The sequence below is a fragment of the Mustela nivalis genome, assembly GCF_964662115.1.
Source record: "Mustela nivalis genome assembly, chromosome: 17".
NCBI classification, from domain to species: domain Eukaryota; kingdom Metazoa; phylum Chordata; class Mammalia; order Carnivora; family Mustelidae; genus Mustela; species Mustela nivalis.
Window position 1 is genome coordinate 48,616,631 of NC_139036.1, and position 27,224 is coordinate 48,643,854.

The 27,224-nt window shown below is 38.0% G+C and overlaps 1 protein-coding gene across 34 annotated transcripts in view; it reads right to left on the reverse strand.

Moving 5' to 3' along the window:
• Positions 1-27,224, reverse strand: part of BPTF (bromodomain PHD finger transcription factor) — a 159,079-nt gene that overhangs the window by 47,822 nt on the left and 84,033 nt on the right. For all 34 annotated transcript variants that reach the window (XM_082706621.1, XM_082706620.1, XM_082706592.1 and 31 more), the window contains 7 exons: positions 23,511-23,698; positions 20,822-21,177; positions 20,152-20,283; positions 10,049-10,178; positions 8,876-9,014; positions 5,459-5,638; positions 2,132-4,442 (listed from right to left, as the gene is read on the reverse strand). In XM_082706621.1, the coding sequence (XP_082562747.1) occupies positions 2,132-4,442; positions 5,459-5,638; positions 8,876-9,014; positions 10,049-10,178; positions 20,152-20,283; positions 20,822-21,177; positions 23,511-23,698 (3,436 nt within the window). The remainder of the gene's footprint in view (positions 1-2,131; positions 4,443-5,458; positions 5,639-8,875; positions 9,015-10,048; positions 10,179-20,151; positions 20,284-20,821; positions 21,178-23,510; positions 23,699-27,224) is intronic.

Sequence of the window (27,224 nt, forward strand, 5' to 3'; positions counted from 1 at the left end):
CTACTGGTTCAAAGTGATCATGAAACAGAATCAGGGCCCTGGAAAAAGGAGGTGAGGGAATGGGCAGTGCGGAGGGGAAAAGAGGCCTAATGAGTTGACAAGTTTCCCTTTTCACTACTGCTCAGCCTCAACATGAATAAAGCTCAAACAAGCACCTCTTGGATTCTTTACATCTACTCTAAGCATCAGACATATCTTATTCAAGTGTGAGTACAAAAATGCATTTCACATCCATGGTTTTTACAGCAATACACCTTTTAAAAATGCATTAAGTCAAGAATATTTTACATATTTACCCATGCTTCTGTTAGATACAAGGGATTCTTGTATCTTCCCTCAACTTCAGCAAATTGAGCCGTTAGCACATATTTGACAGCAATATCTGTTTAAAATGTACAGGACGGTATTTCCTTCCATTAACACATGAGAAATTAACTACACAGGTACCCACTGTGCCCACAGTGCATATTAAAATACAAGGCTCCTGAAACCCGGCCGTGCAGAAAAGAGCCCTGGGCAACATTCGATCGGAATGGGTTCAGAGAAAAGTGCTTCCCAGTTGAGCCTACCTTCCACTTCGGAAAAGAAAAGAGCAGAAAGGTCGGCCTCCACAACTGCCAGGTCATTTTAATTAAAGTATTTGTACATAGTAACTTTTCCAGTGGGAAAGAAGTTACCTGCAGGACAGTCAAGGATACATTTTGGGACCGCTCTCAATGAAGAAAGCAGAAAAGTGCAGAGTAATCCTATAAATCCATGAACTGTAATGAAGAGTTCCTTGATTCCCTGCAGGATTCTGCAAATCCTTCATTGCAGGCCCTGCAGAGAAATTGTACTTTTCAGCTGTCTCTATTGAATGTGTAATGGAGTGATGATATTTTAATTCAAATCAAAAGATGAGTTATAAAAACCTTGGTCAAACCAACTATGACTGGCCATGTTAGTAAGTTAATTCCTTTAGAGAGAATACTCATTTACACTTCACCTTTTTTTTTTTTTTTGGTTTTATAATACTAGTTATAATATAAAAGAAACCAAAAAAGGTATGATTTTAACTTAAAGAAACTGGAACCATAATAAAGACACACAGAAATGAAGCCTAGAGTGAAATGAAGTCTGCTCATTTGTTGAAATAACTTTGGGTTCCTACCAAAATCTAGAAGCAATCAAGATTGTTCCTGACTTCCGAGCATGCCCCATAGAACTCTTATGTTTTCAGTCTTTATGTTCCGTCCTTTCCAGTTGTGAGGATGAAAAGATAAAAAGACAAGGACATGAAAAAGGACAAAGCAAGGACAGATATGTGAAATGTGACAGAGCAGATACAGCACTGGACTGGGATTTAGGAAAACCGGGAACAATTCCTAACTCTGTCCCTCTGTGGCCAGAGACAAATTATTACACATTTATAAAAGATAAGAATTTCTAAGATCCTTTCCCAATATAAAACTACACGATCTGATAACTGCCAACACTATGTACTTATAACTCATCCCCAAAGCTTAATGCCCAGAAAATTTTAAATTAAGACTATTTCTGGGTTTTAAAAAAATCCCTAAGAAATCTCAGAGACTACCTCTTCTCACATAAATAACAGAGAACTCCAAAATAAATGTTTATCATGCAAATAAATTACATTAGGAAGATTTCCATGTTATGATGAACTTTGTGTGATTCACAGGCATGTTTCCTATGTCTTATGTTTCTATGAATTACCTAATAGAAATAAAATACAAACATTCCAGAAAGGGGATTATCCAAGTCTGTAATTCTCTCATTCCCAAGGCAAACACATGGCAATAATTTGGAAAGTTAAAGCACAAAAACAACTATATTTGACAGGTTTCCTCTGTCTTGTGGTAAGTAAAACTGAATTTCATTTTAAAGAATTCCCTTACATTTTTTTCAGTTTTTAAAACATTTTTCCTTAAGAAACTTGAGTACCTCCCAGCTGGCCAAATTCAAGATTCTCTGTATCTTATTTCCATTACTAACTTGACCCATTAAACTTATGCTCCCCTATCTCATCTCTTATGATCTCATTTTTTTTCCTGTAAAAAATGAGATATGCTTCCTATACAACGCTTTTTAAGACTTTCTCCCTTCCCCAAATACATTTTAAAGTACATACCTCCAAGTGATACCAAACGTTGGTCTAGGAGAAGGATATGGCCATATATCCAAGGCAGGTTTTGCATTGTAATTAAAATAGGGGACTTCTCGAATTCCTCCTTTTCTGGCCAATTTTTTTAAGTCATCATTAGGTAAAACAAATATGCTCTTCTTGCTGCTCTTGGTGATAAACTTTCTATAGGATGGCAGAGCTGTACCCGAACGAGTCTTCTTGGGTCTTGAGAATTTCATGAGTTTCACTTTGTCTCTTGTGGAATATTCTTTGCTCACTGTCATAGATGTCACCAGAGTGCCCCCTGCAGTGGTCAGTGAGTCTGTCACCGTTGTGGTGACCACAGTCTTACTCTGCTCCTTCACGGAGATGATGTCCACACTGCTGCCTGTGGAGGGTGTGGAAAGCTTTGTTACAGTTGTAGTGGTGGTTTTAACAGTGGATTTGGCACAATTTTCTGTGGAAGAGACCACAGTCTGCTTATCACCTTTTGCTACTTTGATTACGGTTTTTGATTCTGTGGCCACTGTGGATGTCATGGTGGTGACTTCGGTGATGACTGTTTTTCTCTTGGACTCTCCATTGACATTTTCATCTTTGTGGGCAGGCAGACCATTTTCATCAACAAAATCATTACTGAGGTTAGATTCCTCTCCAGAAGTAACAGGTGAGGGAGTAACTTTCTTAACTTCTGAGGTTTCAACTTCCATATCTTCTACCTGATTCCCTGAACTGCTTTCCGGACCAGACAGTGAAGGCACGGTAGCGTGTGCACTCTCACACTCTTTGGTTGATGGCAGGGTCTCTAGGCCATCTTGGTAGTCGCCTTCACCATCTGAAGATCTCCGTAAACATGATTTTGTTTCCAAGTTGTTTTTTTCATTGAAATCTTCCATGATGACATCACCATTCATGAATGGCTTTACAGCAGATTCTTTAGCAGTCAAAGGCTTAATATCATTTTCAGGAATTAATTTATTTATATTATTAAGCTTTGGTTCAATGTCACCACTTACTACTTTACTCTCAGAGATGTCTTTCAAGCATTCCCCTTTTAAATATGTTTTGGGCTTATTATCTTTTCCGTTTATTTGAAAGGTACTTGCTTTCTGTCCTTTCTTTTCAGACTCTCGATTTTCATTATTCTTTTTGTCAGTGCTACTTTTTAGATTGACTTGATCAATACATTTATTAACGGTTCTCTCCTCTAATTTCTGTTCTTGACTTGGCTTTCTACCATTTGCTTCAGTTACCTTACCCTGTGGTCTTTTATCATAGTTTCCAGGGGACTTATCTGGAACAAACTCCCGTTTCAATGTCTCCAAGCCTTCAATACCTTGTTCTTGAGTTATGAACTGCTCAGAAAGACTTTCATTGCTATTCTGAACAATCATATCTTCTTCACTGCTGTCCTGAATAGACATAGTATCAGAACTATTTTCCAAGGTGCTGTTATATTCAGAGACACATCCTAGTTTTCCTTCAAAGTCCACTGCTTTTGACAGACACGAGAGATCTTTATCATCGGTACTTTTAGGTACTGATGGAAGTGATGGGCTCTGGGAAGGAGAAACAATGGTGTCATTATCCTCCTGTATGAGTGGCTTTTTATTTTTATAGATCAAAGTACCAATTTCATCTGTGCAGGCTAGTTTGGAGTCACCAATGAGAAAGTCACTTCCTCTTGTTTTAATCTTACTAGGTTCCTGGCCTTGACTCGTAGGTTCAGAGAGACTCTCATCTATGTCATTTCCAACAGAATTTTGTTTCTGACAGTTTGTGTCTGGGCTCTGAATGGAGACATCATCTAACATTTGATCTTTTGGATAAAGTCTCTCTGTTGTATGATCAGGATCACCGATTTCAAGAACCGAGGAATCACTTTGTGAGCATCCCCGAATCACATCTTCAGATTTACCATTACTTGCATTGGGGCTTTGTTCTTGTCTAAGTGAGTCACTTTGACACCCTTCTTTTGCTTTCATTGTTACTGGTGACTCAGAAAGGCTTTTCAAAGAACTTGCAGAGGTCTTTCCTATACCCTTATTTCCACCCTCCAACTTCATTTTCTCGAGGCGCTGTTTTTCTTCCAGTGTAAACTGTTTAATTCTCCTTTCAAGAAGTCCATCTAGTTTGGATGATTTAATTTTCTTTTTATAACTAGTCCTTAAATGGAAGCCCTCACTGACATTGACCACATCTACTTGAGAACCTTCGTGACAGTTTATATGTGGCTCTGTTTTCACATCATCATCTATCTCCATTGGTTCTTCCTTAAAGGGTTTCTCATTGTCAGAATCTAAAATTTCTTGTACATCTGTGAAACAAAGACATTTATGTAAGTGTAACTTTTAGTCTCCAATGTGGAATTTGCAGTATTTTTATTTTAAAAACTAGCAGTGTTTTTTATTTTCACTCAAGGGCTTCAATATAAATTAAAACTTTATGAAAGGTTTAAAAAACATCTAGTAAATATTTAAATACTCTGATTCTTAGTATCTGAAATTGGAATGTCACAGTGGAAAATTACTTAGCATATGACAGTTACCCCATACACCATACCTTCATGAAAATTTTGTTTAGAATGTTTTGTGGTCATAAAATATCTTAGGGCTCATACATTACCTAGCTTATCTAGTTTTTAAAAAATGACTTTTCACAAAAGACAACGTAAGTTCCTCAGAAGGCTAGACCCAGTAATTCCACTACTAGGTGTTTACCCAAGAGGAATGAAAGCATATATCCATATAGGAACTTACACATAAATGTCCTTATCAGTATTTATAACATCCAAAAAGTAGAAACCCAAATGTCCACCAACTGATGACTGGATAAACAAAATGTGGCACAACCAAAAAATGGACTGTTATTTGGAAATAAAAATGACAAAATGCTGACACATGCTACAACATGGGCGAAGCTTGAAAACATTACACCAAGTCAAAAAAACCAGTCCCAAAGGACCACATATTACATGATTTCATTTATATGAAATGTCCAAAATAGGGCAAATTCATAGAGACAGAAAGTAGACTAGTAGACTGAGGGGGATTTAGGGAGGACTGGAGACTAACTGCTAATGAGTATGAGGTTTCCTTTTGGGGTGACGAGAATGTTCTAAAACTGATAATGGTGATAGTTGAACAGCTCTGTGAAATACTAAAAACCACTGAACTGTACATTTTATATGGGTGAGTTATAAAGCACATGAGTTATGATTCAATAAAGCTGCTATCAAAGAAAGACAAGGCAGTACCTCTTCCGCTGTGTGAGTCTGATCCAGTGCAATTTTATCACCCCCAGGCTGCCCTCCACACCGGATACTCTCCTTACCTTGGTCCTTCTTTTCAGTAATCTTGGAAACGTCCATTTCACTTTGGTCTGCTCCTTTGGCAGCATCTGAATCTTTTACCTCGCCTTTCTCAGAATCAGGCTCTGTTTTTATTTTTTTTGGACTCCGTGGACTTTTTCTTCTATCTGATTCATCCATATTTTCATCCGCATTATTTTTGGCTAAAAAGAATTGAGTGTGTATATGTGTGTGTGTGTATATATATATATATATATAATTATGGTTATTCTGAATATTAGCAATTTACTTTAATAAATCTAGTTTAGTGGAAATTATCAAGTAGTTTCCAGCATTTGTACCATTTTTTAATAAAAAAACAAACCACAAAAGTTGAAAATAGTCTATATTTTCCTAATATGTTCAGCTGACTGAAAGCATAAAAGGAATGAGTGCATTTTAGAAGTTCTTTAGAATCCTTCACTATGAGACTATTTCAACCGCTCAATAACTCCACTAGGTCTACATCAGTGTTTCTAACATACTTCGTGTTAAAGAATCACATTAGAAGGATAAATACTTAAGTATTTTTCACCCAGAGTCCACGGATAGACTTCAAGGCTATCCAAGAGCCAGTAAAATTAATTATAGAAGTTTGTTTATGCACTTCCTCCCCCCACCCCTGCCGGGTAGGGAATCAGCATTTATCACAGAATAAAAGAGACTTCAGAGAAATAACCAAATGCAATGTTTGGCCTTGTCTGAAGCTAATTTACTGCCAACAGTAAAATGGTGTCTCTGGCACAATTGGGGTAATTGGAATAGGAACTGAGACTCTCAAGATGGATGTGTTAAATACTGTTAGTTCGTTGAACGGGTAATGTCATGACGGTTATGGAATGTCTACTCTAATTAGAGCTATATATGGAACTGGTAAATAGCATGATTTCTAGAATTTGCTCTAAATACATGGGAAAAAAAGAACTCCAGGAAAAAAAGTAGATGATAACTAACAGGAGAGTGACAGAAGCTGAATGATGGGTTGCATGGGAATTCATTTTTCTCTTCTCTTTTTACTCTCATGTCGTTTCAAATTTTCCATAAGGGAAAAAAAAAAATCCACGATACAGAACTATTGTCCAGATGAATTTTCTTGGGCCTCACAGGCATTTTCTACCTTTTATTTTCTTCTTTACTTGATCCCAAATATCCCAAGGACTTCTCAACATATACCTACTTCTTATTTAAATAAATGATTCCTTCCAGAAAGATTTGGCTGAGGGAAGGGAAAAGAGTGGAAAATACAAACTCAGTATCTGTCAAGACAGTAGCATACTGGTGAAAGAAGAAAGAAATCAGATAAAATAGTGACAGGATGCATCTGGACCCCCAGGTACCACAGGACAAAAACTAAGCTGATACTCTCCTTACTCAGTGCTTCTTTAAGTAATTTCAGAATAGTTGGGCAATATGTTTTCGATGTTTTCAAGCTGCTCAAAGAGAGCTTTATATGATGGCAATAGCCCATTTAAAAGCTTTAAGAATCCAGATACTTAGACAATTGTAAAATATTTGCAATTTCCTCTCCATTAAAGGTCTTCTTGACATACAGACTACTAATTAAGATCCTGCTAATCCCTGCACATCAATACCTTTACTGACACTTATAAACTAATATGCAAAACAAATGCATCCAGTCTGAGTTAGAATGGAGGTTAGAGATAAGGGACACACACAGTCAGCAGTCAAGTTGAACACCTAGTCTTCTGATGCTAAGTCAAGGTCCCTGAACTGCATTTCTCTCTGGTTTTCTCCAACACATCTGTGCTTCTATCATATGATCAGACTAGATTAGCCACTCTTATAGTGACTACTAGTTCTGAGATAATAAATTGGTGGTTACTAAGGCCTTCACTGTAATTCCTACTCTGTAGTTAAATTAAGCTAACAATGTGCACTGTGCACCTCTACCATCTAAAAGATGCTGGAAGACCAATTTGGTACCTGACTGGATAAAAGCCCAGCACTTGGAAAACAGAAACTGTATGCTACGGAAAGTGGTTATAAGATAAACCTACAAAAGTGTAAATGTTTTGCTTATTGATAATCTGGATTTTACTACACGAGACAAACCAGGTCAGGCACAACTGAACAAAAATTCTCTGGAATTCTCAGTGCTATCTGGGTAACTGGAGCAACAAAATGGCAATAAAAAAGTTAACAATCTTCTAGAATTTATTATAAAGGACACTCAACTTGAATATAATCAGATCAAAACAGAATTTAATGTTGAATAGTTCTATTTGGCAAACAAATACTCATTGAGCATCTACTGTGTGCAAGATACACAACAGCCATATAAGTTCCAGTGAGCCTTATGAAATACATATTTTTTCTGTTAAAGGGTAATAATCCAAAATGATAACTTTACCACATTAACAGTTTCAAATATCTAGCCAGTAGGATTCACCAGAAACATTCACAAGAAGTCCAATTAGTTAGCTACGTACGCATGCAGCAGTCACCATAGCACAGGTTTCATAGGAGAGAACACACCATCACACCACACACGGACAAATTATACCGCAGAGTGAGAACTGCTTTTGAAAACTGCTCAGGTAACAAAAAAGAGATGGCAACGGAGCATGCAAAGAGGACGGTGGGAGCGAGGAGACATCGATTGTGGTCAGGGCTGTGTCCTCTGTATCTATGTGAACTATATGTAATGTCACATCTTCAGGAAATAACCTGCTCATGGAATGTGAGATTCAAAATGGTCTCTTCGTAGGGCAAGTTCCCCTCTAGACTGCTGTGATTCTGAATACCAAAGTGTTAGTGAATAACACAAATGGAGTTAATACCTCCCTCATTTACGTGGAGGGGTCATGGAAGTCTCTATTGCTTCTTTTCTGGCTTTGTCATGTGCTGTAACATTGAGGTTACCAGACAGGTGGTTCCTTAGGAAATAAGGCAATACTGAACTTAAGATTTCAGAAAAACAAATAAGTGGCTCAGGCCTTTTCTCTTTCTCTTTTTTAAGTAAGTTCTATTCTATCATCTTTAACTGAAATCCTAGATATGAAAATCCAAAGAATAAATCCAGGGAGTGCCTGGGTGGCTCAGTGGGTGAAACCTCTACCTTCAGCTCAGGTCATGATCTCAGCGTCCTGGGATCAAGCCCCACATCGGGCTCTCTGCTCAGCGGGAAGCCTGCTTCCCCCTCTCTCTGCCTGCCTCTCTGCCTACTTGTGATCTCTCTCTGTCAAACAAATAAATAACATCTTTAAAAAAATATTTTAGAGTTTATTATTAATTAACTACATCGGCAGTTCCATATGTTCTATTAAAAATTCCAGAAAAAAGCACTTTTATCCAAAATATGTACAATGTTCTACAAATTTATAAGAAATAGTACAAAATCAGAAACTATAACAGAGAAAAAAATAACTTCAATTACTTACTTCCTTCTAATGACTTTCTGTAATTCACATTAGTATTGCCTGGCAATTTAGGAACAAACCTATAAACATGAGTTTTACTAATCCAGCTCCAACCACCATATCCTGTTACTCTGTATTCCTCTCCTTTTTGTTTCCAAACCTGGTATAAATGAAAACATTCTAATTAAACGAGAATGAGAATGCTTATAAAGTACATTTGCTTTTATCTATTTTCACCAAACAAGATCAACAGTCAGGCAAATAAGTTTACCAATTAATTTTATTTTCAACAAAAATAACTACCGATAGCCTCCTGTTGACCAAAGTCTTACCAATATCATAAAGAGCTAATTAACACATATTCTGTTGTTATACGTATTACATACTAAATTCTTTACAACAGAGTAAGCTAGAGAGAAGAAAATGTCATTAAGAAAATCATAAGGCAGGGGCGCCTGGGTGGCTCAGTGGGTTAAGCCTCTGCCTTCGGCTCGGGTCATGATCCCAGGGGCCTGGGATCGAGTCCCGTGTGGGGCTCTCTGCTCGGCAGGGAGCCTGCTTCTCCTCATCTCTCTCTGTCTGTCTCTCTGCCTATTTGTGATCTCTCTCTCTGTCAAATAAATAAGTAAAATCTTAAAAAAAAAAAAAAAAATCATAAGGCAGGAGGCACCTGTGTGGTGCAGTCTCTTACTTTTGGTTCAGATCATGATCTCAGGGTCATGAGATCAAGCCCCGTGATGGACTCCATGCTCAGAGCGGAGTCCGCTTAAGACTCTCTCTGCCCCTCCACCCCTACCCTTTCTCTAAAATAAATAAAATCTTTAAAAAAAAGGAGAAAAATCAAAAGAAGAAAAATACACTTACAGTACCATACTGTATTTACCAGAAAAAAAATCTGTGCGTAAGTGGACCCATACAAACCCGTGTTTTCCCACAGTCAACTGTACCCGTTTCTAATATGAAAAATGTAACACACTTTTACAGTTTTCTAACAATTTCAACAGATTAGTCTAACGGCCCACCTATATTCTAATAAGATAAATTCATGCTTATAAAATTGCAAGATTTACTTCGTTCCAACTAGATTAAATAAAAGATTGTGTCAAAAGTAAAACAGAATTTAGATACTCAAAGTTGTAGAATACAAGTCTCAGAAATGGCTAAACCTATTCTAAAAGTTATTAGAAAAATTACCTGATGTTTAACTGGAAATGTGTATTTTACCCATGTGGCTTGCTGCATCGTTTCTTCCTCTTCCTGTTTTTTCTCTTTTTTCTTGACTTTCTCCTTTTCTTCTCTTTCAATTGATGTCATCCTGTGTAACCTAAGAGTATATGAACGGAAAGACGAAGGGCATTTAACTTTGAAAAATAAATTAAAAAGACAAAAATATAGTACTGCAAATTAGGAAGACAGAACTGAAGGATGGTTAGCTATAGTCCCATGACCTAGACAACTCCAACTCACAAAAATAGATAGACATAGAATTCCAAAACAGGAAAAATTAAACAGTAGAAAGAAGCAAAAATATCCCAATCTTCCCACATGGGTCCTATAAGAAATACACTCACTTATGGCTTATTCCTGAAACTATTCATATATACACCAACATCATATTTACACAAAGGGAATACTACATTACAATCACAACCACACAGCTTTTAATCAATGATTAACTGCACTAGGAGATCTTTTTATACTGAAGATACAGATCATTTTAAAGAATTAAATAATATACCCCACTGCATGGACGGACTATAATTTATTGAACCAATCCCCTGTTAAAGAATACATTATTTCCTTCCCACCAAAAAGAACAACAAATCCAAACTTTTATTTTAACAACCAATATTTCTAATTCTATCTAGCACTGGGGGGTTTTAAAGCCATCACAGGGCCCACTAATACAGAATTCAGGCTTTCTACATCCATAGAGAAAAAGGGGCCCACAAGTCTCCTGCTTTTGGGTGAGGGAAAGGGCTGCAGAAGAAGGACCCACACTGATTCGTGTCCATCATTAAATACAGGGCATGGGCCACACTCATTTTTAAGGACAGAAAATGGCTGTCATTGCACCCAGCAGTAGGCAAACAGGTGGGCCTGTGGTGAGGCTCTACAATAAGATGATTCGACTGGATTCTTGTGAATGAGAGTATTTCCCATAAACAAGGAGAATGACCAAAACCCAGGAAGAGAAGAGTCTGTCTCTAGGAGCTGCAGTGGTAGGAAAACTGCTTTATCATACCCTATCCAGATGTAGCCAATCCTGCACGCATAGCTATGTGGAAGAAAAAAACAAAACAAAACAAAAAAACACAAGAGATCTTTTGTCAACTTAGGGGAGGCAGTGGTGCTGGAAAGATGTGCAAGGGGATTTAATTCTTTTTATCTCTATCCTCCCACTAAAAACTCCTTATTTATCTCCATTTTCAAGAAAGCTTTGTGTATCTGTGAATATAGGACCCACCATCTAGCTAACCTCAGGCCAAGAGAGCTCCTGCCTACTGACTGCACAGCCACTAGTAGAGCAAAGGACCTTCATTCTCTCACAACTGATGGTGGAGGGGAAAGGAAGTGGATTCTCACCGGGGACTAAGTTAATACCAACCACCACCAATTTGCCACTACTTTTGGAACCAGGGAGTGAGGCAAGCTCTGTAGGTACAGCTTGGTGGATGGCCTGACAGTCTCAGCCAGCTCGAGAAAGGAAAGAGGGACTGAGCCAGGATCAAGTAGTATTTCTGAACACAGTTTTTGTGGGCCACACTTTAAAACCCTCTGAAAGTTCAGGTCTGACCACAGCAACTGGCGCCATCTTCGCTGACAGTGGCCGGGAACGGAGCACTGTGTGGGGAGACCACTGGAGCACTCTGGGAGCTCACAGCTGGGCTGGGAGCTTGCACTCAGTGTTCACTGGGAACCAGAAATATTTCCATCATCAGATACAAAGGTTTCACTTTGCTGGGATGGCAGTACTGTAGCTAATCTGTGATGTTTGCTACTCCAGAGTAAATTCTGTTGTTCTCACCACCACCAAGATAATCCTTAGGTTTTGGCAGCAACAAAGCTCAGCTCCCATTTGCTTGGGAGGAAATCCTGGCTACTGCTGGCAGCCTCGAAGCCCCAGGAAGGAGGGCCGATCAGGCTGGTATGGTGCAGCTTCTAGCTGGGTGGCAGGCACACTGGGTGGCAAGTGTTCCTTCCACACCTCCATGGTTCAACTGAGAGCATGACCAGGAGTAGGGACCAAGCGTTAACTCCACTCCTAGTCTTCACATGGTGCCCAGGGTCTTGTGCTTGCTTTGCTGTTATAAACAAAGCTATAAGAAAAAATGTTTTGTGTCTATCTTGGTAAACTTGGAGAGCATCTCCAGTGTCGCCTAGTGGTGGGGTAGCTAGGTCCACAGGTTCTTGCACTTAAAATGCTGACAAGTAAAGCCACAAAGTTCTTCAGAATTGTACACTTCCCACTGCCATCAATTAAAAAGCCACCCTGCCTTCCCACACCTTCACTCAAGTTAGTACCAAACTTTTAAATTATTAGCCCAACTGAGAGGTAAGAAATTATAGCCCGCTGTTTTGATTTACATTTCCTTAATTATGATAAAAGTAAACATTTCTTTTTATGTCCACTGGCCTTTCATATTTATTTTTCTGTAAAATGCCTGTTCAAATCCTTTGTCTTGTCTGTACTGGACTATTAGTCCTTTTCATTTATAAAAGATCTTTGTCAATTAAGGTAACTTCCCATTTGTGGTGCAAATATTTTTCCTCAGTTTGTCATCTGTCTTTTGAGTTTGATTATAATATTATTTTTCCACTCAGAATTTTAAATACATATATCCACTCTTTTCCTCTATGGCATCTGGGTTTTACATCTGTTTAAAAAGAAAGTATCACAACAAAAACATAATTAATCCATGGTTTCTTAGTGAAGCCTTTTAATTTTTTTTTTCTTTAAATCTTATTGATCTGAATGTTTTTGCTGAGGCAGGGATCTAGGTAATATTTTCTCCAAAGTATGTCCTCTTTCCTCCTCTTCTATGTAATGCTGTCATTGCTAGATGCTCACATGTGTTTAGGTCTATTTCTGGGTTCTTTCTTCTATACTGCTACCATAAATCTTATTTTTTATTGTAGCTTCAAAAATGTTCTAATATCTATTCCCTTTTTTTCTTATATCCATTTCCCTTTTCTTGCAATTAATTTTTCTATCTGAAAGTTAGTATCATTTTGATCAAGCCTGTCTGCCCCCCAAGGAGGGAAAATCCTACTCATAATGGAAATGAATATGAATTTTGATAGATGAAATTAAAATAATTATCATAATGGATGGTTTTCAAAAATGTAGTATACATATCTAAACACATGATGCATCTTTACCTTTTCTTTTTTTTTTTTTTTTTAAAGACTTTATTTATTTATTTATTTATTTGAGAGAGCGTATGTGAGAGAGCAGAACCAGGGGGAATAGCAAAGGTACTGGGAGAAGCCAGGTGTCCCTCTTCACCCTTTCATTTACTGAGTACCCTTTCTATCTTTAGTAAAGTTTTAATGATCTCTTTACATGGTCCTAAATATTTCTTGGTAAATTTATTCCTAGTTATTTGAGAGTTTTTTGTTGTTGTGGGCATCTTTTCTTTCATTATAAGTTTTTTAAAAATATATAAGATGTAACCAGGTTAAGAAAGAGAACTTTGTATCACTAACCGGATACAGCAGAAGCTAGAATGTCGCGCTCCCAGGTTGTCATTACCCTGACTTTTGGGTTATCGTCTCCACGCTTTTCTTTATAGTTTTATCACCATGTGTGTATCCCAAACGGTATAAAGTTTGGCCTTTGAGAATTCAGTAACAAGAATAAAACTGGCTGCATGAGCAAAAGAGCGATACTGTTACCATTAAAAGACGGTTCCCAGGAAAAAATAAATTCGTCACTGGGTTACATTAGCCTCTTCTGGTGGAATCTGAGGGTAAGGGTCTGAGTGAGGCCGGAAGACTCTGGGCTCACCATACTCACGGCTGTCCGGCTGGACCGTGTGAAAGCAGGGACACTGCACGGATACGATACAAAATGGACAGCTATGGACTTCCTGCTCCTATGCCTTCTACTGATTCTCTGGGGAGACTTGTGAAAATTCTCCCTTTTCCCCACTGACTTGGGCTTCTTGGGTAGGTTACTATTTGTCCACGGGTATTATTGCTTCCAGAATTTACTGCTGCTGGATTATCTGTTATTCCCCTCTTCTCTGTGGGTTATACTTTAAAAAAATCCCCCTACCTTAGTTTTCAGGGAGTTACGCAGAGAACAAAATTAAATGTATTTAGATGATTTGTTATTTTAACTCAGAACTCCCACAGTATATTCCACATGGTTCCTGTTACACAGAATGTATTGCTCAGGAGACGGGGTGGACTAGTTGGTTAAGCGTCTGCCTGCGGCTCTGGTCACCCTGGGACTGAGCCACACATTCAGTTCCCTGCTCAGCACAGAGTCTGCTTCTCCCTCTCTCTCTCTGCCCCCAACTCTTGCACACGTGCATGTTCTCTCTCTCAAATAAATAAATACAATCATTATTTAGTTTTCAGATTGTTTCTGGTAGTTTTTCTATTTTCTTGGGATTTCTAAGCATCTAATTGGGTCAACTGCACATAATAATTATCCCTTATCTGCCAACATGTCCATACATACACATACACACACACTTATGTGTGTGTTTTATTTCTCTTGACAAACTACATTAGGTATCACTTTAAAGAAAAGTTAAAAAACAGCACTGATAGTGAGAATTTTTGTTTTGTTCCACTTGAATGTTAATGGGAACGTATCAAGAAAGCATGATGGTCCAATTTGGAATACATCTTTATGGGGAGAAAAAAAAAGACCATTCTCTTTCTGTATTTAATATGATTTTTTAAATTAAAATTAATTAATGGACTTAGACCTTCTAGGTATCTAATGAGATGATGAAAGTTTTTGCTCTTTGGCTTCTTAAAACACCATGATATTAATAATCTCCTAAGAGTGGACAAGTCTTCCATGTCTAGGGAAAGCCAATTTAGCCATGGTTTATAATTTTTAAAAAATTTACTCCTGAATATATCTGCTAATCTTTTAAAAGTACCTGAATGCACATCTACTTGCCATGATTAACCAACGATAAACATTAATAAAGGAGACAAGGCCATGATTTTCGAGTTATCTTTTGTCCACTTCTATGTATCAAGTTTTAGAACAGTGTTATACTAATGAATAACAATCTGCAAGATTTCCTTCTTTTTCCATTTTACAGAAAAGTTTGAAAAGAATTACCCATTACCTGAAATCTGAAGAACTTCCTTTATGAAGTCATCTGGTCCTGCTCACCTCCTTATGATAGGTACAGTGATATCCTTTAAACAGAACCAGAAATCCTTTTCCTGCTTGAGAAGAGAGCCTGGCCTATGCCCTACGGTCCAATAACAGAGAAGAGGGTGGGGGACCCTCTCCCAATCCTTCTACGCAAAACTAGAAGCCCAATGGGCCCTTCTTCTATGGATGTAGGATGCCTGAATACTATGTTAGCGGACCCTCTAAAGGTTTAAAATTCCCGGTGCCAGCGAGACCATTTCAGAAATACTGATCGGCACAGCCCCTTTCCTATTTTTGATGGTTATTTGTGTTTTCCCCCTTATTTTTTCTTTCCTGATAATCTCATCAGAGGTTTATAAATTCTAATGGGATCTAAGATATGTTCTCTATTTCACTAAATATTAAATATTCAACAGTTCTTAATATTTCCAGTCTTCAGGGTGACTTCTTGAGATGTGTGCCTAGCTAATTAATTAATCCGCACTTCTTTTCTAATGTAAGCACTGAAGACTACCAACTTCTCCCGGGTACTCTTTAGTGGCAGCCTACAAATTTCAGTATTATGTAGGAATCTCGTGAACATTCAATTCAAAGTGTTTTCTAGTCTCCATTATGATTTTTCTATGAACTTTTTTTTTTTTTTAAGATTTTATTTATTTGACAGAGACACACAGTGAGATAGGGAACACAAGCAGGGAGTGGGAGAGGGAGAAGCAGGCTTCCTGCCGAGTAGGGAGCCTGATGCCGGGCTCCATCCCAGGACCCTGGGATCATGATCTGAGCCAAAGGCAGACACTTAATGACTGAGCCACCCAGGCAGCCCCGAACATTTGTTATTTATTTATAAGTGTATGTCTTGGGTTTCAAGCATATAGCTATTATATTTCTTTGAACTTTTACCACAGATGTCTATCCACAAACAGTATTTTTAACATACTAGAATATATGCTTTTAAACTTAAATAAACAGATTCATATACTCCATGTATTTTTAAGAAAAGAACTGTTTTTACTCTATTGTACATTTATGAGATTCAATCTTGTTCACACTTCCTCTAGTTTCACAGCTGTGTAACAGCCCATTATAGAATCACACCATAACTTAAATGTGCCTAATTATGGACAGTTAGGGACTGTTACCAAATTTCACCATGATAAAATACTGGAAGAAACATCTTGGGGTGCCTTGGTGGCTCAGTCAGTTAAGCGGCTGACTCTTGATCTCAGCTCAGGTCTTGATCTCAGGGTTCTGAGTTCAAGCCCTGCATTGGGCTCCACAATGGGTGTGGGAACTACTTAAAAAACAAACAAACAAACAAAAACTACATGTCTTCTCATGTACACATGTAAGGTCTCTTTTTAAGGTACTGAGTTAGGAGCAGAACTGCATTTTCAACTTTTGTTTTTACCAAATAATTCTTTAACATGGTTGCAGCAACCGTTTCACTCCTTGTTCTATCAGCAGTGTCAGAATTCTCTTTCTATTATGTGACATATTTGCCTATATTTTTAAAATTTTTAACAATCCGATGGGTGTGAAATAGTAGTCCCTAGTTTTAATGTGCATTTACCTCACCTTACTGGGAAATTTTCATGTTTTTGGCTATTTGTGTCTCCTGTGTATTATATTTGTATCTTAGGTCTTTTCTCCTACTAAACGGTTTGTTTTTTTCTTACTGAACTGTAGAAGTTCTTGAATATATTGTGAATACTAACATTCTTTTGATTATAGTATGATTTAAAAAAATCTTTAACCAGTCTATGACTTGATTTTTTAGGATGACACATTATTATAAAATTCAAACAGAAAACAATCCACCATTCACTGATCTGTATGTCATAAAACCACATATTTAAAGAAAGCATATAACAAAACACAAACTTAAAAATTAGGGTTATCTCTCAGGGAACCCAAGGTAATGTAAATGGAAAGTAGATCCAATAATGATAATGTTCTTATTTTTTAAACTGGTTGATGAACTCTCAGGTGTTATTTTACTATGACCCACTCTTGCTTCATACTACAATCTTACGTATGTATCACAATATTAAACATGAAGAAGTCAAGTCACTTGTACTAACGGCAGACACACAGACACATATATGCACACTCATTTTTATCTGATAGATAACAGCTTCTAAACAAAGAAATAATGCCACACTTTGGTATGTTCTGAAACATAATGAATCAGGAAGGAAAGAAAAGAATCAAGAGTAAGAGAAAAGAACGAAGTACGGGAGGATGTTGAGGGAGAAGAAAAAAATCAGGAAGGAGAAGCCAGAGGAAAAGGGAAATGGGACGGAAAGAAGGCAGGCAGGAAGTGGAGGAAGTGGGGTGGGAGGAAAGGAGGAAACTTCCCTCATTCCAAAAACATAATCTCGTATTTTCTTCCTGGGAGATCTGCTTTTCACATTTAGGAATCACTCCACCTGGAACTACTAGGTCCAATTTTTCTACTGGGTCCCATTTTCCCCATATAGGTAACTCAAACTGTGTCATCAGGCCTGCTACTGAAGAGTTCATCCTTCTTAAAATGCTACTCTATCAACTATTACATGTCTACACATGGGCTGCTCTCTTCCTGGATGGCTTATTCTGTACCACTGGTCTGTTTATCTTTATATCTATACCACAGTATTATTACAGCTACTGAGTAAGTTTTGTTATGTAGTAGGACAAGTCTTTCTATCCTGTCCTTTTTTTTTTTTTTTAAATATTTTATTTGTCAGAGAGATAGAAAGAGATAGAGATAAAGCACAAGCAAGGGGAGTGGCAGGCAAAGGGAGAAGCAGACTTCCCTTCAAGCAGGAAGGTGGATGTGGGGACTCAATCCCAGGACCCTCGGATCATGACCTGAACGGAAGGCAGACGCTTAACTGACAGAGCCACTCAGGCATCCCTCTACCCTGTTCTTTAGATGTAAACCCTACTATGGCCCTTTTTCATATAAAATTTTTTTAAATCATCGTGTCAAATTCTGCAGAAAACCCAGTGATAATTACTAATGCTATGGAATTAATTTATGTAGTAACATGAGAAAAATTAATGCTCTTAGGACACTGAACATTCCTATACATGAACATGAGATATATTTCTATTTACTTAGGTATTCTTCCATACCTAATGTTGTTTTTCAACAAAGACTTCATAATTTTCTCAAAAAAAAATCTCAACTTACTACTATTTTTAAAATGTTGTATAACCATTAGATATTTAGAAGGCTCTCAAAGCTTCACTGCTGACTATCATAATAAACTATAATTTACTGAATGAAGCAGCTAGCTGAATTTGTAAACAGTTCTTAGGGTCAAGTTTAGAAGTCTGTCACCGGGAAGTTTTTGAGCACAGCACTGATGGAAGTTAGAGCCCTATTATTCATCTCTAATTTTTCTGAATCTCAGTCTCTTAATTTTTTAAAAATTCAGAGCATTCTATTTTACTTCATCATATTAAAAGAGACTTCTTTAATCTATATCACCAGACATGTCATACTAATACAATTCATGATACAATTTTATAACTCTTAACGAACACGTTTAGAAGGCTAGTCATAATGACAAACCAGGAAGAAAAAAACCAAACTAGATTTAAAAAAGAAAAGGTAAATTATTGAGAAATGGGGCGCCCGGGTGGCTCAGTTGGTTGAGCAACTGCTTTCGGCTCAGGTCATGGTCCCGGGTCCCTGCTCCATGGGGAGTCTGCTTCTCCCTCTGACCTTCTCCCCTTTCATGCTCTCTCTCACTGTCTCTCTCTCAAATAAATAAATCTTTTTTAAAAATTGAGAAATGAATTTATAAAAGGTATGATTTAGTTACTTTAAGTTATGTTTGAGTATTCAAGTTTATTTACCAACATTTAGCTAAGCTTCAGTTCGCGAAGTACTGATCTCTGTTACCAGAGACGTGGCTGCTTGGTCCACCACATTAGGTTCAGGATTATCACTGACATGTTTGGCATGTCTGGAGGTAAATGCAAGAAGAAGCAACAGAAACTCAAAGACTATTGCTTCACAATTGCCTCTGACTCTCTCCTTGCTCTGCATTGATAAAAGAGATCAGTAAGAAATAGAATAGAGGTACGCCAGCCATTCAGCTCTCCTCTCCTAGCATGCACTGTGCAGCACCTGAACTTAACCCTCCTTTCTTAATCCTAGGAAGAATTAAGTCCATTCCACTTATGGAAGCCTCTATTGGTAGCAGCAATTACATTCAAAACAGGAGGTAGGAAAGAGAGAAAACAAAGTATCTATAAGATTTACATAAGGAGAACACATACACAAAAAACCCTGAGAGGAATCCTTAGCAGATGAAAATTTAACAGGTGTCAATTACTTTTCTTTCAAAAAACACTTTTCATTATAAAATAAAACACAGATATGGGAAGCAACAAAAATTTATTTATATTAACAAAATAACAGTGTCATACCTTCAGAATGGGCTCCATAGAGGGGCAGGGAAGGTAAAATGATTCTTTTCACTTTGAATAGTAATTTACACATTTTACCATAAGCTTCTATTAGTTTTAATAGTAACAACTTTTTAAAGACTAAAGTTAAACAAATCCATTAGAATCAAGAAGTAGATTCAAGTCACAAAATTTTTCAATTTTTTAACTGTCTGCTGAAGTCACACAACTCTGGGTCTCCTCAGGAGCTGAATGATGTTTCGACATAAATCAGATCCCTACCACAGTAACCGCAACATTTTAGAATATTAAAAAAATGTGAGTACTCTTTCTATTCAAGAAAATGCCTTTTACTTTAATAGGAAATATCTATTCATGTTACATCTCATAGATGGAAAAAAAAAAGGAAAAAAAAAGCCAGAAGAGTTTAATTTGATACATAATATGGCCTCTTAAATACATTAACTTTTATTATTAACAGGCTAATAATATTCCAAAAGGGAGTACAGTACAGCATTTATGAGGCTCCAAATTCACTCACCTGGTGTGTCCTAAAGATTCTCGCCATATTGGTAGCATCACAACAGGTTTGACTGCACACTCCAAAATCGCTAAAGCCAGGGCAAATTCTCTGGGTTTGCTACACATCTGAACTGCTTTGATCCAATTTGCCCTGTATTTCAGAAAGAGGGAAAAAAAAGTTACTTCACTTGTTCGTCTTAAATTAGAAGCACAAGAGCTATCATTTCTGGCTCCATCTCATAGGGTGTACTTTTCTAAGCTAAGCAGGTCTGAATATATTGCTACTGGGTTCCTACCTCACAGAGTCAGATTTTTTCTCTTATTTATTCATCTTTTGGGGTGCAAAATGGTGCTTTTATTAAAGCACAGGGATAGGACCAATGAGTCACAGATTTTCAACACCAGAGGAATCCCAGAGATCAATTCGTCTTCCAACTCCTTAAGCCTTCTCCAGTGTTCTGGAACTTTGACTAGCCTCCTCCTGACTCCAGGGATGAAGACTCTGCTTTCCAAATGCTAATGTTGGCCCAGTAACTTAGAAGTATCCTCACACCCCTCATGTCCTCAGTGTTTTGTTAACTAAGGTGACTTCCTTCAGTTCATCGGTAACGAGTTTCAAGTGAGCATCTGCAAAAATCATTTCATAAATATAGTATATTCTCAGCAATAAATGAACCTGTTTCCTTTACCTGTGTGAAGCCCAATTTGGATGAAGGAAGGATGAAGGGATATTGTTTTCTAGTTGGGTGATAGTCAGTCTCAGAGTAGATATGGTCAGAACTTTGGACCCATGGACAGAACCATTCCATTTGAACTCTCCTGCTGGAGTCAGACAAAACTTATGTGCAAGATGTCTTCTCTTATCATGATCTTCTCTGTGCTGGTGCTTATTCAAAGCAAATGAATTGGTGGAGTACTGATTGTGGTAGACACGATACTTCCCTTCTTGACCCAACTTAAAATAATTGTTGATATTTCCTTTCATGACCACTTCCTTTTTGGTGCTCAACCGTGAAATTTCTCCTTGAGAGTTAACTACCAGGACCTGCTCAAGAAAATAAAAAGATGCATTATTCATATCAAATATGTAAACCTGATTAGCTGTCTTTCAATAATCTGTAATTTATCATTCCAAATAAAGTTCAGGTATATCTTAGGACTAAACTTTTGAAATTTGTAAGTGAAGTTAAAACTGTTTATAATTAAACAACCAAGATTTTCCCATCAAAAGAACCTCTACCAAGTGCCTATTCTATATCAGACATTATGAAGTATTTTTGTGTAACTCAAATATCGACACAAAACCACAAGTGTACATCATTCACCAATCATTACTTCAAGTTTGTAATATAAAGGGAAGGAAAAAGAAGGCATGACATGTACTATTCCCCAAAAAATATATTCCTAAAAATATCTATTTTTCTGCTCCTTTTATCATTCCAGCTTTAGCATGAGAGTCCATGGACACTTTAAAAGCATGTTTTTAAACAGCTGATCCCAATCCTTTCGTAAACCATGAGATCAGCAGTGGATCTTTTTCAACTTAAAAAACAACAACAAAAACAAAATATAACATAATCACTAGAAGAGAAAATTCTAGTTGAGAAGAAGAGAAGAGAAGAGAAGCACCAGAGTGCTTCCCACATGGTAAGGCGAAATACTATTTCAGGAAACTTCCGAATGTGTGTACTGGGGTGCTATGAAAAATATCATACAAAAACCAGCTTAGAAGCTATTGCTTTCAAGAAATTCCTAAGAGGGGCACCTGGATGGCTCAGTGGGTTAAAACCTCTGCCTTCGGCTCAGGTCATGATCTCAGGGTCCTGGGATCGAGCCCCGCATCTGGCTCTCTGCTCAGCAGGGAGCCTGCTTCCTCCTCTCTCTCTGCCTGCTTCTCTGCCTACTTGTGATCTCTGTCAAATAAATAAATAAAATCTTAAAAAAAAAAAAAAGAAAAAAGAAAAAGAAATTCCTAAGATGTTTAGAAAAGGACATTATACATTCTTGCATAGTTACTTTGCAAATAATTCTTAAATATGGGAGACACCATTGTAGCATTATTCTGCTACCCTGGCTAGCTGGGAAATAGAAATACTGAGTCCTAGTTGGGGTGTCTGGCTGGTTCAGTCAGTAAAGTATATGACTCTCGATCTTTGGGTTGTGAGTTCGAGTCCCACACTGGGTATAGAGATTACTTCTTAAGAAATAAAAAATAAAAATAAAAATACTAGGGACGACTGGGTGGCTCAGTCAGTTAAGTGTCCAACTCTTGATTTCAGCTCAGGTCATGATTTCAGGGTGTAAGATCGAGCCCCTCATTGGGTTCCCTGCTCAGTGAGGAGTCTGTTTGAGATGCTCTCTCTTCCCTTCCCTCTGGCCCCCAAATATGATACTCTGTGTCTAAAATAATAAATAAAACTTTAAAAGCGGGGGGGGGGGGCGCCCCTGAGTGACTCAGTCAGTTAAACGTCTGCCTTCAGCTCAGGTTATGATCTCAGGGTCCAGGGATGCAGCCCTATGTCAGGCTTCCCTGCTCAGCAGGGAGTCTGCTTCTCCCTCTCTCTCTTTCTTTCTCATGAACAAATAAAATCTTTAAGAAAATTATTATAGAGGTGCCTGGGTGGCTCAGTGGGTTAAGCCTCTGCCTTCGGCTCAGGTCACGATCCCAGGGTCCTGGGATCGAGCCCCACATCGGGCTCTCTGCTCAGCGGGGAGCCTGCCTCTCCCCTCCCTCTACTTGTCTCTGCCTACTTGTGATTTCTCTCTCTCTCTCTGTCAAATAAATAAATAAATAAATAATCTTAAAAAAAATTATTATAGCTAGAACTGAGCATTAAATTACCCATAACTCTTTACTAAAGCCTACAAATAGTGTACTTTTTACCATATGTGAAAAAGAAGCCTCTATCTCTTTAGAACTATATACAATAAAACTAACCATCTAGTAAGAAAGTAAACCACCCAATTACAGCATTTCCCTGCATGAACTGAAATTTGGGTACGCAATTATACTTATTGTATAAAATATGTATTATAAACCTAACATCTTTTATTTTTAAAGATTTTATTTATTTATTTGACAGAGATTACAAGCAGGCAGAGAGAGAGGAAGGGAAGCAGGCTCCCTGCTGAGCAGAGAGCCAAATGCAGGCTCATCCCAAGACCCTGGGATGAGCTGAAGGCAGAGGCTTTAACCCACTGAGCCACCCAGGCGCCCGGAAACCTAACCACTTTTAATCTGCTATCTACTACACTCTTGGAAATAGAAAAATACAATTCAAAAGTAGGCCTATAAACTTCCTGCTCCTATTTCTCAGGTCTGATAAATAAAATTATTTCACATTCCAGAGATTTTTGTTTTAAACAGAAAGAACATACCTCTTTGCCCTCCTTAAATAATTTATTTGCTTCATGGGCTGCAGCTGCCACCTGTTGGCTCTTCAGCTGGCTAAGTTTGCTGTCTGGATTCCGTAATCTGGTGATAATTCGAGTTGACCCAGATGCCCCTCTTCCAGCTCCAGAAGACTCACTTATTTCCCCATTAGATTTCTCTGATTTGAAATCACCTGTTATCAGATGAAAAGCCAAAAGTAATTGCTAACAGTAAGTTATTTATAACAACATCTTATCCAAAACGCTTATCTCATTCACATCTAAGATCCAGAAAGTAAACAAGAAGTCCTTGAAGAGCCAAAGCAAATATATTAATTCTTAAAGGTTTTTACTTAAAAGAACTTTACTGTGAATCACTCATTATTTTGCAGAAAATTCAAACATGCCAGGTTATCTGTTTCAAAGCTCATCTCTGAGAAAACATGAAGGGCTGCTACAAATGTATAAGCAACAACATCATAACTCAAAATGCACACTAATAAAACACTGCCTTATATATTCAATATGGATCCTGAACAAAAAGTAAAGGGTTGGGGCGCCTGGGTGGCTCAGTTGGTTGGACGACTGCCTTGGGCTCAGGTCATGATCCTGGAGTCCCAGGATCGAGTCCCACATCGGGCTCCCAGCTCCATGGGAAGTCTGCTTCTCCCTCTGACCTTCTCCTCACTCATGTTCTCTCTCACTGTCTCTCTTTCAAATAAATAAATAAAATCTTTAAAAAAAAAAAAAAGTAAAGGATATAATTAATTTTAGAAAGATTTCCATTGAACCTGTTTAAATACCTAATGGTTTAAAGCTTATAAACATAAATGCCAAGTGAATTTTCACCTAAGGAACCTAGAATTATCTGTGTATGCAAGTAATTATATATGTGAAATCAACTAAATTAGTTTTTTAATTATAATAAAGACCTCTTATTTTCATAACAACTTAATTTTTTAAAGTGACAAACTGCACCAGCAAGGGACAATTGTTGCTTTGCCATGAATCTCACTTTGGCTGAAATCTTCTCTACATTCTTAAAACTGTCATATCACTATCTAATTTCCACTGGCCAGACAGTTGAACAAGATTTCTCTGTTTAATTTAAACCTCTTTAAAATGAAGAATAGTATGTCACTGTCAAACAAAAGGCCAAACATAAATTTTATTATATATTATAAAGATGGTATTTTGAGTAGGGAGAAAAAATTAGATTGAGGAAACTGGCTATTTTGAAAAATATAAAAGACAATTCAGGAAACATTTCTTAATTTTATCTGAACAACACCCTTTCTTTCCTTTGGGAAGATGCTTTTCCTCCACTATAATCATGATTCAATGAGGGCTACAGATCAAGATATCCTACCATATTGGGTGAGCAACGTGATCCAGCTTAGCCAGATAGAGCACATCACTGCCTGGCCACAGGGACTGTCCCAGATCTGGCCAAGCCATTCAGCATCCTACTCTTAATTTTTAAAATCTGGAGATGGAAAGAGGGTCTTGTTTTTTTCTTTTTAAAGTTAAGTTTATTTATTATTTATTTAAGTAATCTCTACACCCAGCATGAGGCTTGAACTCACAACCCCGACACCAAGGGTTGGATGCTCTTCCAACTGAGCCAGCCAGGTGCCCTTCTGGTTTTTGTGTTAGTGAACAAAATGAGTATAAATTAGAGGCTGTCTACTTTTTATCCCACAACATGGGAAAAAACTTTTAATAATACAAGACAATAAGCTCCTCATGGGGGCAAGCGGGGGTGAGGGGAGGGTATGGGTGTAAGAGGAAGACCTGTGATAATGTCATTTGGCACCCAGGTCTAATAATGCACCTGAAGCTGTCTGTCACTACCTCGATACTTCCCAATCTAGAATTCCCAAATGAACCAATAAAACTCCCTTTTTTATTTTAAGGAAGTCTGATAGATTTCCGTCACTTACAACCAAAAAACTAAATAATCCAGAGCATTTTAAGATTTCTAACCCCAAAATATAGCACTGACTGAATCAAGATAGGTAAGGGATATCAGGGGTTTTTCCATCCCAACCTGGAAAGCTAGAAACCTTCAATTTGTGACAGAAAAGCAATTAATCAGACTATTGACAATTTTCTCTTGTGTCTCAAACCATGAGTCTACCCATGCTTAAATTTTACGCCGAGATACTGAACTATGGTGGCTACCTCACTGGACCATCTATATGGCCCTACAACAAAGACTTTTGGGACAGCATCTGACCTAAGCTGGACTTTCTAAAAGCAGAAAGGGAAGGCACAGTTTAAAAGCCCTTCAATTTAGAGCCAATCATCCAGTACAGTTGGGAGTCAATCCTTTGACACTTGCTAAGGTGTTTTATTTTTAAGTTTATTTATTTATTTAAATAATCTCTACCGTCAACGTGGGGCTCGAACTCATGACCCAGAGATCAAGAGTTGCATGCTCTTTTGACTGAGCCACTCAGGCTCCTTGACACTTGCTAAGTTTAGTAAAATAAGGGAAAAGCAGAAAATTCATCCTTAGAGGTAAGACCTAAAAGGGCCCGAAAGGGAACAAGGCTTATCTAACACCCCCTGCCCAAAGGCCACATTCCTCCTATTATAAAGGAGTGAATTGCTGCCATGCAGTCTGGAGGCAGAGTACAGAGCTGCTTTACTCCAGCCCCTACAGCTCACTGTTTAAGGATGGCAGGAGGCAGAATTCTGCTTAAGCAGGACTTTATTTACCTGAAGGCTAGGAAACTGGGTCTGCAAAGCAGACCAAGAGAACAAGTAGAGGGGCTTTACCCCCAGAGACCCTAAGCAGAGTTTCTGGGTATTAGGGATTAGGCTAGGCACGCAGGCAATCTATGAAGGAGACCTACAACCAGATCCCCAGCAACCCGTCCCTGACAACAGCCAGCAGGAACTAAGCTGCTAAAGCAGAATGGCCTCCAGAAGGGGGATCTTCCCATATACTTCTCACATTTCACCCACAGCCATCCTCCCAAAAAAACAAGGGCAGCCAGAACGTATCAAAAAACACCCTCCACTATCAAGATAACAAGTGTGACAGGCAGTTAAATTCATAATTTGGCTCATAGACTGTGAGATTGAGAGAAGCTATATCCAGACCTAATCAGAAATAATACACAACACACAGAAATTCTAAAGTTATAAATATCAAAGGTAATTTTGGGAAGTTTTTGAAAAAAAACTCCAGTTGTAGGTGAGATCTTTGCACTGTGTTAGGCAGAAGCATTTTTGGATTTGGGTAAATATGTTTGTGCTGAGCTACCAAAGGGTGTAACTGGGGGGGTGTTTGTCTCCTATCTCCACAGCATTCCTCTCTCTTTGGAAAACCATTCCTACCCACTTCAATCATAAACTTTTGCTGGAGCCATCAATTATAATACCTTGCCTGCCCTGGCCACAGGGGTAGGAACAATATGTCCAAGATAGGCCACTCAAATTCCTTCCTCAAGGACTTTTGATTTGAAGCAGGAGTAGGGGCTTTGCCTTTGGGTCACAGACCTTGGAAAGATAGGAATACAAACCGCTGATGCCATCTTCCCTGCCACTTGGAAAAAGCCTGTCTGTATTAGGAGAGAATGAAGTTAACACACAAACATATGCACATCAAAAGGTGGAGAGAAAGAGAGGAAGACAGAAAAGCTTTGATACCTGGGGGTCCAGTTATGCCTCATGATGGTCTGGACTTCCCAGTTATATGAGCTAGTTAAT